The following is a 12,427-nucleotide window of genomic DNA, read 5'->3' as shown; positions in this document are numbered from 1 at the left end:
AGGGGCTCCGGGGGGGGGGGGTGATGGGTGCGGGTCCTGACCCACCGCCAGCCCCCCCCCGGGGGCAGCGGGGCGCTGCTGCGCTGGTGCCAGGCGGCCACGGCCGGGTACCGCGGGGTCCGCGTCACCAACTTCAGCACCTCCTGGCGCAGCGGCCTCGCCTTCTGCGCGCTCCTGCACCGGCACCGGCCCGAGCTGCTGTGAGCCCCGGGGCCACCGGGAGCCGGGAGGGGGGGGACACGGGGACGGACGGGACGGGGAGGACACATGGGGGGGGGATATGGGGCTGCGGACATGGGGATGGGGACGGGGACATGGGGGGGACATGGGGGGGATATGGGGGGGATATGGGGGGGATATGAGGGGGACATGGGGATGGGGATGGGGACATGGGGGGGATATGGGGGGGACATGGGGATGGGGATGGGGACATGGGGGGGATATGGGGATGGCAATCGGGACATTGGGGGGGGATATGGGGGGAGCATGGGGGGATGGGGGGACATGGGGGGGACATGGGGGGGGATATGGGGGGGACATGGCGATGGGAATGGGAACATGGCGGGAACATGGGGATGGCAATCGGGACATTGGGGGGGGATATGGGGGGAACCTGGGGGGGATACGGGGGGGACACGGGGATGGGGACATGGGGGGGACATGGGGGGGATATGGGGGGGACATGGGGATGGGGACGGGGACATGGGGGGGACACGGGGTGGGGATGGGGACATGCGGGGGGACATGGGGGGGACACGGGGATGGGGATGGGGACATGGGGGGGGGATATTGGGGGGACATGGGGATGGGGATGGGGACATGGGGGGGGATGGGGGGGATATGGGGGGGACACGGGGATGGGGATGGGGACATGGGGGGGGATGGGGGGGATATGTGGGGGGACATGGGGATGGATACATGGGGGGGGATATGTGGGGGGACACGGGGATGGGGTTATGGGGGGGACACGGGGATGGGGCATCCTGGGGACACGGGAATGGGGCTGGGGACACGGCGCAGGTCTATCGCGGGACGACACGGGGATGGGGACATGGGGGGTATGGGGGGGACACGGGGATGGGGATGGGGACATGGGGGTGGGGATGGACAACACAGGGATAGGGCATCCTGGGATGCGGATGGGGACATAGGGGGAACACGGGGATGGGGCATCCTAGGGACATGGGGATGTGGGATAGAGAGCCCTGGGGACATGGGGGGGACACAAAGATGGGGATGGGGACATGGGGGGGGCATGGGGACATAGGGGGGAATATGGGGGTACACGGGGATGGGGACATGGTGGGGGGGACACAGGCATGGGGCATACTGGGGACACTGGGATGGGGATGGACACATGGGGGGGGATGACACATGGAGATGGGGCATCCTGGGGCCATTGAGATGGGGATGGGTACATGGGGGGGGACAGGGGGATGAGGCATCCTGGGGACACCGGGATGGGGACGGGGACGGGGACATGGGGGGAACACAAGGATGGGGCATCCTGGGAACACGGGGATGTGGGATGGGAACATGGGGATAGGGGGGGACATGGAGGGGAACCCTGGGGATGTGGGGAAGGACATGGGGGTACCCTGGAGAGATGGGGCTGTAGGGGGGGGGTAACCCTGGGGGACCCCCGAAGGAACCAAGCTCCCCCTGCAGTGACTACGAGGCCCTGGACCCCCTCGACATCCGGGGCAACAACAAACTGGTACGTGGGGGGGGTGTGTGTGTGGTGTTGGGGTGCAGGGGGGGGTTCCCCGGTACCGGGTTCCCCTCCAGCCCCCATTGTCGTGTGTGTGTGTGTCCCCCCCCAGGCCTTCGATGCCTTCTCTGCTTTGGGGGTGCCGCGGCTCCTGGACCCCGCGGACCTGGTGCTGCCGCCGGCCCCCGATCGCCTGGGGGTGATGACTTACCTGAGCCAAGTGCGGGCCCGGCTGCAGGAGCCCCCCCCCGGCACCGCGCACCCCCACATCGGCTCCGTTCAGGGGGGACCCCCATGGACACCCCCGGACACACAGCTCGGTGCCATTAAGGGGGAGCCCCCATGGACACCCCCAAACCCACAGCCTGGTGCCATTGAGGGGGAGCCCCCATTGACACCCCCGGACACACAGCTCAGTGTCATTAAGGGGGAGCCCCCATTGACACCCCCGGTCCCACAGCCTGGTGCCATTGAGGGGGAGCCCCCATTGACACCCACACAGCTCGGTGCCATTAAGGGGGAGCCCCCATTGACACCCCCGGACACACAGCTCGGTGCCATTAAGGGGGAGCCCCCATTGACACCCCCGGTCCCACAGCCTGGTGCCATTGAGGGGGAGCCCCCGTTGACACCCCCGGTCCCACAGCCTGGTGCCATTAAGGGGGAGCCCCCATTGACACCCCCAAACCCACAGCCTGGTGCCATTAAGGGGGAGCCCCCATTGACACCCCCGGTCCCACAGCTCGGTGCCATTAAGGGGGAGCCCCCATTGACACCCCCGGACACACAGCTCAGTGTCATTAAGGGGGAGCCCCCATTGACACCCCCGGTCCCACAGCCTGGTGCCATTGAGGGGGAGCCCCCATGGACACCCCCAAACCCACAGCCTGGTGCCATTGAGGGGGAGCCCCCATTGACAGCCCCAAACCCACAGCCTGGCTCCCTTAAGGGAGAAACCCCATTGCCACCCCCAGTCCCACAGCCTGGTGCCATTAAGGGGGAACCCCAATTGGCACCCCCAAACCCACAGCCTGGCAATGGCCATGGGGAGTCCCCATTGACACCCCCAAACCCACAGCCTGGTGCCATTGAGGGGGAGCCCCCATTGACAGCCCCAAACCCACAGCCTGGCTTCCTTAAGGGAGAAACCCCATTGCCACCCCCGGTCCCACAGCCTGATGCCATTAAGGGGGAACCCCAAATGACATCCGCAGACCCACAGCCTGGCACTGGCCAGGGGGAAACCCCATTGATAACCCCAGTCCCACAGCCTGGTGCCATTAAGGAGGAACCCCAATTGACATCCCCAGACCCAGAGCCTGGCAATGGCCGAGGGGGACCCCCATCAACACCCCCAAACCCACAGCCTGGCAATGGCCATGGTGAGTCCCCATTGGCACCCCCAAACCCACAGCCTGGCAATGGCCATGGGGAGTCCCCATTGACACCCCCAAACCCACAGCCTGGTGCCATTAAGGGGGAACCCCCATTGGCACCCCTGGACCCACAGCCTGGCACTGGCCAGGGGGAACCCCCATTGACACCCCCAGTCCCACAGCCTGGTGCCATTAAGGGAGAGCCCCCACTGACACCCCCAAACCCACAGCCTGGCACTGGCCAGGGGGGGCCCTCATGGACACCCCCGGACCCACAGCTTGGTGCCATTAAGGGGGAGCCCCTATTGGCACCCCCAGACCCACAGCCTGGCTCCCTTAAGGGGGAATCCCCATTGACACCCCCAGACCCACAGCCTGGCACTGACCAGGGGGAGCCCTCTCCTGTACCCCCAGACCCACAGCTCAGCACCACTATGGGGGGGCATCCCTCAGAACCCGGGCTTGGTTCTGTTAAGGGGGGAGCCCCATTGACACCCTCAGACCCACAGCTCAGCACCACTGACGGGGCCCCCCCATCAGGCCCCCAGCTTGGCTCCATTGAGGGGGGGCCTCCATTGGACTCCCAGCTTAGCACTGGACGGGGGGGTTCCCTCTCAGTCCCCCAGCTTGGTCCTGTTGAGGGGGGTGCCCCAGGGCCCTCCCCCGACCCCCAACTCAGCATCACCAAAGGGGGGTCCCCCTCAGATGGTTCCATTGAGGGGGGCCGCACCCGGACCCCCCCAGACCCCCTGCTTGGCCCCGGCCATGGGGGACCCCCTCCGGACCCTGCAGTGTCAAAGGGCGCTGGTTCCAGGCCCCCCCCGGGGGTGCTGGTGCCCCCCCCGAGGCTGCACCGCGCCGGGGGGGGAGGGAGTCGCCCCCCCCAAGGAGCCCCCCCCGGCCCCGCACCCCCCCCCCGCACCAAAAGCTTCTCCCATCTGCGCGACGCCGACCTGGTGCGGAGGCTGCGCCTGGAGCGGCGCGGGGACCCCCCCCGGAACCCCCCCAGGGTGAGAGACCCCCCCCAACCCCCACTCCGGGGGGGGGGGGGGGGGCTGTTATCACAGGGTCTACCCTGATGCCCCCCCCTCAGTTATTGCCCCCACCCCCAAAATGGGCCGGCCTTTGCCCCCCCCCCCCCCCCTCTCCCTAGGGTGATGGGGACACCGGAACCCCCCCCGCGGCCCCCTCAGCCCGGAACCAACCTGGTGAGTGGGGGGGGGGGACACGAGAAGGGGGGCGTCATGGGTATGGCCGAGGGTCACTGACTCGTGACCCCCCCCTCCCGCCTTGACACCCCCCCCCCCCCTTTTGTGTGTTTCCCCCCCAATCCCCCCTACAGAGACCCCAGCAGAGGAGGAGACACCGGTAAAGGGGGGGACAGGGAGGGGACAAGGGGGGGGGGGACCGGGTCCGTGTCCATGGGGGGGTGATGGCAGCGAGGGGTCCATGGGGACAGTGGGGACACCAGGTCCGTGTCCATTGGGGGGGTGATGGAAGCGGGGGTCCATGGGGACACAGGGGCCGTGTCCATGGGGGGGGCGATGCCAGCGGGGGGTCCATGGGGACAATGGGGACACCAGGTCCGTGTCCATGTGGGGGTGATGGAAGCGGGGGGTCCATGGGGGGTACAAGGGGGTCCATGGGGACACCGGGTCCGTGTCCATGGGGGGGTGATGGAAGCGGGGGGTCCATGGGGACAATGGGGACACCAGGTCCGTGTCCATGGGGGGTGATGGCAGCGGGAGGTCCATGGGGACACCAGGTCCGTGTCCATGGGGGGGGGGGTGCCATCGGGGGTTCCATGGGGGCAATGGGGACACCGGGTCCGTGTCCATGGGGGGGTGATGGAAGCGGGGGTTCCATGGGGGCAATGGGGACACCGGGTCCGTGTCCATGGGGGGGTGATGGAAGCGGGGGGTCCATGGGGACAATGGGGACACCGGGTCCGTGTCCATGGGGGGGGTGCCATCGGGGGTTCCATGGGGACAATGGGGACACCGGGTCCGTGTCCATGGGGGGTGATGGCAGCGCGGGGTCTAGGCAATGGGGACACCGGGTCCGTGTCCATGGGGGGGGTGATGGAAGCGAGGGGTCCATGGGGACACCGGGGCCGTGTCCATGGGGTGATGGAAGCGGGGGGTTCCATGGGGACAATGGGGACACCGGGTCCGTGTCCCGGCCGGTGGCAGCGGCTGCGCGACACGAGCCAGTTCGTGGTGGCCGAACTGGAGGCGCTGGAGCGGGAGCAGGAGCGGGTGGACGCGGTCGCCGTTAGCCTGGAGCGGGAGCTGCGCGGCCTCATGCAGTCGGGTACGGGAGCACCGGCACCGCAGCGGTGGGGACGGGCCCGGGGGGGATATGGGGGGACCGGGGGGATATGGGGGGGGGACACGGAGCTGGATATGGAGGGGATACGGGCACCTGTGGGGGCTGCGCTGCGTGCGTTCCCGTGTCCCCCTCCTGTCCCTGTGTCCCAATGTCCCCTTGTCCTCCCGTTCCCCTGTGGCTGTCCTCTGTCCCTATACACCCCGTGTCTCCATTTCCCCACATATCCCCCCATGTGCCTCGTGTCCCCCCATGTCCCCGTGTTCACCCATGTCCACCTATCCCCATGTCCCCTGTGTCCCCCCGTGTACCCCATATTCCCCATGTTCCCGTGTTCATTCATGTCCCCATGTCCCCCCCGTGTCCCACCATGTCCCCATATTCCCCATGTTCCCCTGTGTCCCCCCATGTTCCCCATGTCCCCGTGTTCATTCATGTCCCCATGTTCGTTCATGTCCCCGTGTTCATCCATGTCCCCCCATGTCCCTGTGTTCATTCATGTCCCCATGTCCCCCGTGTCCCTATGTCCCCCCATGTCCCCCTCATGTTCCCCATGCCCCCGTGTTCATTCGTGTCCCCATGTCCCCATGTTCCCCCATGTTCCCATGTCCCCCCATGTCCCCATGTCCCCCATGTCCCCCCATGTCCCATTTCCCCTATGTCTCCCATGTCCCCCTGTGTCCCCGTGTCCCCTATATCCCCATGTTCCCCCATGTCCCCCCATGTCCCCATGTTCCCCCATGTCCCCCCATGCTCCCCATGCCCCTGTGTTCATTCATGTCCCCATGTTCCCCACGTCCCCATGTTCATTCATGTCCCCATGTCCCCCATGTCCCCCCATGTCCCCCATGTCCCCCCATGTCCCCCCATGTCCCCATGTCCCCCCATGTCCCCATGTCCCCATGTCCCCATGTCCCCCCCATGTCCCCCCATGTCCCCCCATGTCCCCCATGTCCCCCCATGTCCCTGTGTTCATTCATGTCCCCATGTCCCCCATGTCCCCATGTCCCCCCATGTCCCCCTCATGACCCCCAATGTCCCCAACCCGTGTCCCCCCATGTCCCCCCATGTCCCCAATGACCCCCAATGTCCCCAACCCATGTCTGCCAGTGACCCCCAATGTCCCCAACCCCTGTGTCCCCCCATGTCCCCCCATGTCCCCCATGTCCCGTATTCCCATGTCCCCATGTCCCCGTGTCCCCCCATGTCCCCCATGTCCCCCCATGTTCCATGTCCCCATGTCCCCATGTCCCCCCATGCTCCCCATGCCTCCGTGTTCATTCATGTCCCCATGTCCCCATGTCCCCCCATGTCCCCCCCCATGTCCCCATGTCCCCATGTTCCCCATGTCCCCATGTCCCCCCATGTCCCCATGTCCCCCATGTCCCCCCCCGTGCATCCCCCATGTCCCCCCCATGTCCCCCCCCCATGTCCCCCCATGTCCCCATGTCCCCCATCACGCTGTGCCCCATGTCCCCATGTCCCCCCATGTTCCCCATGTCCCCCCATGTCCCTGTGCCCCCCACATCTCCCTATGCCCCCCCATGTCCCTGTGCCCCCCATGTCCCCCATGTCCCCCGTACCCCCCATATCCCCCCATGTCCCCCATGTCCCCCATGTCCCCATGTCCCCCATTTCCCCCCATGTCCCCATGTCCCCATGTCCCCATGTCCCCCCATGCTCCCCATGCCCCCGTGTTCATTCATGTCCCCATGTCCCCATGTTCCCCATGTCCTCCATGTCCCCATGCTCCCCATGCCCCCGTGTTCATTCGTGTCCCCCCGCGTCCCCCCATGCCCCCCGCTGGTGCCGACAGGCGCGGACCCTTCCCGTGAGGAGCAGCTCATCCAGGAGTGGTTCTCGCTGGTGAACCACAAGAACGCGCTGCTGCGGCGCCAGGACCAGCTCCAGCTGCTGTGAGCGGGCACTGGGGGGGACCCCCCTGGCCGGGCTTGGGGGGGGGGGGGGGGGGTACTGCCCCGGTGACATCCCCGTGTGAGTGTGTGTCCCCCCCCCAGGGCGGAGGAGCAGGACCTGGAGCGTCAGTTCGAGCTGCTGAGCAGGGAGCTGCGGGCGATGCTGGCCACGGAGGGTGCGGATGCGGGGGGGGGACACACATGGGGACATGGAGACACGGGGGATATGGGGGGACATGGGGGGATATGGGATATGGGGGGACACGGGGGGATATGGGATATGGGGGGACACAGGGGGACATGGGATATGCTGGGACACGGGGGAATATGAGGGGACACGGGGGGATATGGGATATGGGGAACACAGGGGGATATGGGATGTGGGGGGACACGGGGGGATATGAGATATGGGGGGACACGGGGGGATATGGGGAGACACAGGGGGATATGGGATATGGGGGGACACAGGGGGATATGGGATGTGGGGGGACACGGGGGGATATGAGGGGACACGGGGGGATATGGGATGTGGGGGGACACGGGGGGACATGGGATATGCTGGGACACGGGGGGATATGAGGGGACACGGGGGGATATGGGGTAAACGGGGGGACATGGGGGGACACGGGGGAATATGGGATGTGGGGGACACGGGGGGACATGAGGGGACACGGGGGGACATGGGATGTGGGGGGACACGGGGGGACATGAGGGGACACGGGGGGACATGGGATGTGGGGGGACACGGGGGGACATGGGATATGCGGGGACACGGGGGAATATGAGGGGGGGGGGACACGGGGGAATATGAGGGGACACGGGGGGACATGGGATATGGGGTAAACGGGGGGACATGGGGGGACACGGGGGGATATGGGATGTGGGGGACACGGGGGGATATGGGATATGGGGGGACACGGGGGGATATGGGATGTGGGGGGACACAGGGGGACATGGGATATGGGGGGACACGGGGGGATATGGGGAGACATGGGGACATGGAGGCACAGGGATATGGGGGACATGGGGGGACATGGAGACACGGGAGATGCATGGGGATATGGGATGTGGGGGGACACGGGGGAATATGGGATATGAAGGGACACGGGGACATGGGATATCGGGGGACACAGGGGGACATGGGATGTGGGGGGGCACAGGGTGATATGGGATATGAGTGGACACGGGGGGACATGAGGGGACACAGGGGGACATGGGAGAAATGGGGGGACAAGGGGGGGTATGGGGAGACATGGGGACATGGAAACAGGGATATGGGGGACATGGGGGGACAAGGGATATGGAGGGACACAGGGAGATATGGGATATGAGGGGACACAGGGGGACATGAGGGGACACAGGGGGACATGGGATATGGGGGGACACAGGGCGATATGGGAGAAATGGGGGGACATGGGGGGGTATGGGGAGACATGGGGACATGAAAACACAGGGACTGGGGGGACATGGAGACACGGGAGACCCATGGGGACATGGGATATGGGGGGACACAGGGGGACATGAGGGGACACAGGGGGACATGGGATGTGGGGGGACACAGGGCGATATGGGAGAAATGGGGGGACATGGGGGGGTATGGGGATACATGGGGACTTGGAAACACAGGGATTGGGGGGACATGGGGGGACATGGGATATGGGCCTGTGGTGGGACACGGGGGGGATATGGGGGGACACAGAACCCCTGGGCTGGGGACACACCAAGGGTGGGAACCCCCTGGCTTGGGGACACCTGGGTTTCCCCCCCCCCCCGCCAGCCCTCCCAAGCATTAGGACACCCTCGGCTTTAGTTACAGGCTGGCTTTGGGGTCCCCAAGAGGGGGTCCCCCCCATTGCCTTTGGGGATGCCCTGAACTCAGCAACCCCCAGCCTTGGGGCAACCGAGCTTTGGGGCTCCCCCCCCCATTCATTGGTTGTGACCCCCCCCAGAGTGGCTGAAGTCTCCAGCGCAGCGGCAGCGGGAGCAGCTGCTGCTGGAGGAGCTGGTGGCCCTGGTGAACCGGCGCGATCAACTCGTGCGGGACCTGGACTGGAGCGAGCGGACGTGAGCAGGGACCGGGGTTTGGGGGGGGGACACCCCATGGGGTCCCCCTCCGACCCCCTCCCTTTGTCCCCCATAGGGCACAGGAGGAGGATGCTCGCCTGGAGCGAGGCTTGGACCAGCGGCGCCGCAGCTTTGCCCGCAGGGACGCGTGCAGCATCGCATGAGGGGGGACACCCCCCCACCCCCCGCATGAGGGGACCCCCATTCCCCCACCCCCCGCAGCCGCTGGCACCCGGCAGCAATAAAGGAGATTTGATGTGTGGAAATGGATGGGGGCTATGGGGGGAGTGGGGTAAGGATGGGTGTATAGGGGGTGGGGTTAGAAGGGATGGGGCTATATGGGGTGGGGGCTATATGAGATGGGGGGCTATAGGGGATGGGGTTATAAGGGATGGGGTTACAGGGATGTGGGCTATAAAGGATGGGGCTATATGGGGTGGGGGCTATAAGAGATGGGGGGCTATAGGGGATGGGGTTATAAGGGATGGGGTTACAGGGATGTGGGCTATAAAGGATGGGGCTATATGGGGTTGGGGCTATAAGAGATAGGGGGCTATAGGGGATGGGGTTATAAGGGATGGGGTTACAGGGGATGTGGGCTATAAGGGATGGGGCTATATGGGGTGGGGGCTATGGGGGGGCTATAGGGGATGGGGTTATAAGGGATGGGGTTACAGGGATGTGGGCTATAAGGGATGGGGCTATATGGGGTGGGGGCTATATGAGATGGGGGGCTATAGGGGATGGGGTTATAAGGGATGGGGTTACAGGGATGTGGGCTATAAGGGATGGGGCTATATGGGGTGGGGGCTATAAGAGATGGAGGGCTATAGGGGATGGGGTTATAAGGGATGGGGTTACAGGGGATGTGGGCTATAAGGGATGGAGCTATATGGGGTGGGGGCTATAAGAGATGGGGTCTATAGGGGGTGGGGTTACAGGGATGTGGGCTATAAAGGATGGGGCTATAGGGGTGGGGGCTATAGTGGATGGGGTTTTATAGAGGATGGGGTTATAAGGGATGGGGCTACTGGGGATGTGGGCTATAAGGGATGGGGCTATATGGGGTGGGGGCTATAAGAGATGGGGGTCTATAGGGGATGGGGTTATAAGGGATGGGGTTACAGGGATGTGGGCTATAAAGGATGGGGCTATATGGGGTGGGGGAGATGGGGGGCTATAGGGGATGGGGTTATAAGGGATGGGGTTATAGGGGTGTGGGCTATAAGGGATGGGGCTATATGGGGTGGGGGCTATAAGAGGATAAGGGATGGGGTTATAAGGGATGGGGTGCTATAAGGGATGGGGCTATATGGGGTGGGGCTATAAGAGATGGGGGGCTATAGGGGGGGGTTATAAGAGATTCACAGGGGTGTGGGCTATAGGGGATGGGGCTATATGGGGTGGGGGCTATAAGAGATGGGGGGCTATAGGGGATGGGGTTATAAGGGATGGGGTTACAGGGGATGTGGGCTATAAGGGATGGGGCTATATGGGGTGGGGGCTATAAGAGATGGGGGGCTATAGGGGATGGGGTTATTGAGGATGGGGTTATATGGGGTGGGGGCTATAGGGGATATGGGCCTATAGGGGATGGGGCTATATGGGGTGGGGGCCATAAGAGATAGGGGGGTATAGGGAATGGGGCTGTGGGGGATGGGGGGCTGTAAGGTTCCATCTCTGCCCCCCCATGGCAGCTGAGGCTGAGGAGGCCAAAGGCTTTATTGGGGGAGGGGGGATATCCCCAGATATGGCCCTCCTAGGGGATGGGGTGTTATGGGGTGGGGAGTTGTCAGAGCTTTGGTTTCACAGTTAGATGGGGTTATAAGGGATGGGGTTACAGGGGATGTGGGCTATAAGGGATGGGGCTATGTGGGGTGGGGTGTGAATGGGTGCTTGTGCTTGGGGAATGGGGTGCACAAGGTGTGTGTGTGTGTGGGGGGGCTATAGGGGAATGGGCTGTGAATGGGGTGTGAATGGGGTGCTGTGAGTGTGCCAATGGGGCTGTGTGAATGGGGTGTGAATGGGTGCTTGTGAATGGCAGGGGTGAGGAGGCACAAGGTGTGAGTGTGTGGGGGGGGGGAATGGTGTGTGAATGGGTGCTTGTGGGCTCCAATGGGGCGTGAATGGGGTGCAAAAGGTGTGAGTGTGCGGTGGGGGGAGTGTGAAGTGTGAATGGGGTGTGAATGGGTGCTTGTGAATGGGGAGTGAATGGGGTGCACAAGGTGTGAGTGTGTGTGTGTGTGTGGGAAGTGTGAATGGGTGCTTGTGAATGGGGAGTGAATGGGGTGCACAAGGTGTGAGTGTCCACAGGGGGAGTGTGAATGGGGTGTGAATGGGTGCTTGTGTATAGGGTGTGAATCGGGTGCACAAGGTGTGAGTGTGTGTGTGTGTGGGGGAAGTGTGAATGGATGCTTGTGAATGGGGAGTGAATGGGGTGCACAAGGTGTGAGTGTCCACAGGGGGAGTGTGAATGGGGTGTGAATGGGTGCTTGTGAATAGGGTGTGAATCGGGTGCACAAGGTGTGAGTGGGTTTAAGTGTGTGTGTGAATGGGGTGTGAATGGGTGCTTGTGAATGGGGCGTGAATGGGGTGCAAAAGGTGTGAGTGTGCGGTGGGGGGAGTGTGAATGGGGTGTGAATGGGTGCTTGTGTATGGGGAGTGAATGGGGTGCACAAGGTGTGAGCGTGTGGTGGGGGGAGTGTGCAGGGGGTGTGAATGGGTGCTTGTGAATGGGGTGCAAAAGGTGTGAGTGTTGGGTGGGGGGAGTGTGAATGGGGTGTGAATGGGTGCTTGTGTATAGGGAGTGAATGGGGTGCACAAGGTGTGAGCTGTGTGGGGAGTGATGGGGTGCAGGAATGGGTGCTTGGGTGCACAAGGTGTGAGTGTGCAAGGGGGGTGTGTGAGGTGTGTTAATGGGGTGTGAGTGGGTGCTTGTGAATGGGATGCTCAAGGCCTGAGTGTGCAGGGGGGGGAGTGTGAATGGGTGCTTGTGAATGGGGAGTGAATGGGGTGCTCAAGGTGTGAGTGTG

The 12,427-nt window shown here is 64.2% G+C and overlaps 1 protein-coding gene across 1 annotated transcript in view; it reads left to right on the top strand.

Annotated features, from left to right (window-relative positions):
• Positions 1 to 9,569, top strand: part of EHBP1L1 (EH domain binding protein 1 like 1) — a 73,456-nt gene extending 63,887 nt beyond the window's left edge. Inside the window, exons 10-19 of the mRNA XM_062637169.1 lie at positions 52 to 200; positions 1,669 to 1,717; positions 1,824 to 4,097; positions 4,241 to 4,295; positions 4,430 to 4,455; positions 5,280 to 5,400; positions 7,232 to 7,331; positions 7,434 to 7,507; positions 9,281 to 9,395; positions 9,472 to 9,569. Of these exons, the coding sequence (XP_062493153.1) occupies positions 52 to 200; positions 1,669 to 1,717; positions 1,824 to 4,097; positions 4,241 to 4,295; positions 4,430 to 4,455; positions 5,280 to 5,400; positions 7,232 to 7,331; positions 7,434 to 7,507; positions 9,281 to 9,395; positions 9,472 to 9,559 (3,051 nt within the window). The 3' untranslated portion in view covers positions 9,560 to 9,569. The remainder of the gene's footprint in view (positions 1 to 51; positions 201 to 1,668; positions 1,718 to 1,823; positions 4,098 to 4,240; positions 4,296 to 4,429; positions 4,456 to 5,279; positions 5,401 to 7,231; positions 7,332 to 7,433; positions 7,508 to 9,280; positions 9,396 to 9,471) is intronic.
• The last annotated feature ends 2,858 nt before the right edge of the window (positions 9,570 to 12,427 follow it).

Source organism: Pezoporus occidentalis, unplaced genomic scaffold (assembly GCF_034315485.1).
Source record: "Pezoporus occidentalis ecotype Australia unplaced genomic scaffold, CSIRO_AGI_Poc_V1 ctg506, whole genome shotgun sequence".
In the NCBI taxonomy this organism is placed as follows: domain Eukaryota; kingdom Metazoa; phylum Chordata; class Aves; order Psittaciformes; family Psittacidae; genus Pezoporus; species Pezoporus occidentalis.
Note: the sequence above shows the minus strand (reverse complement) of the source record. Positions and strands in the feature narration are given on the sequence as shown.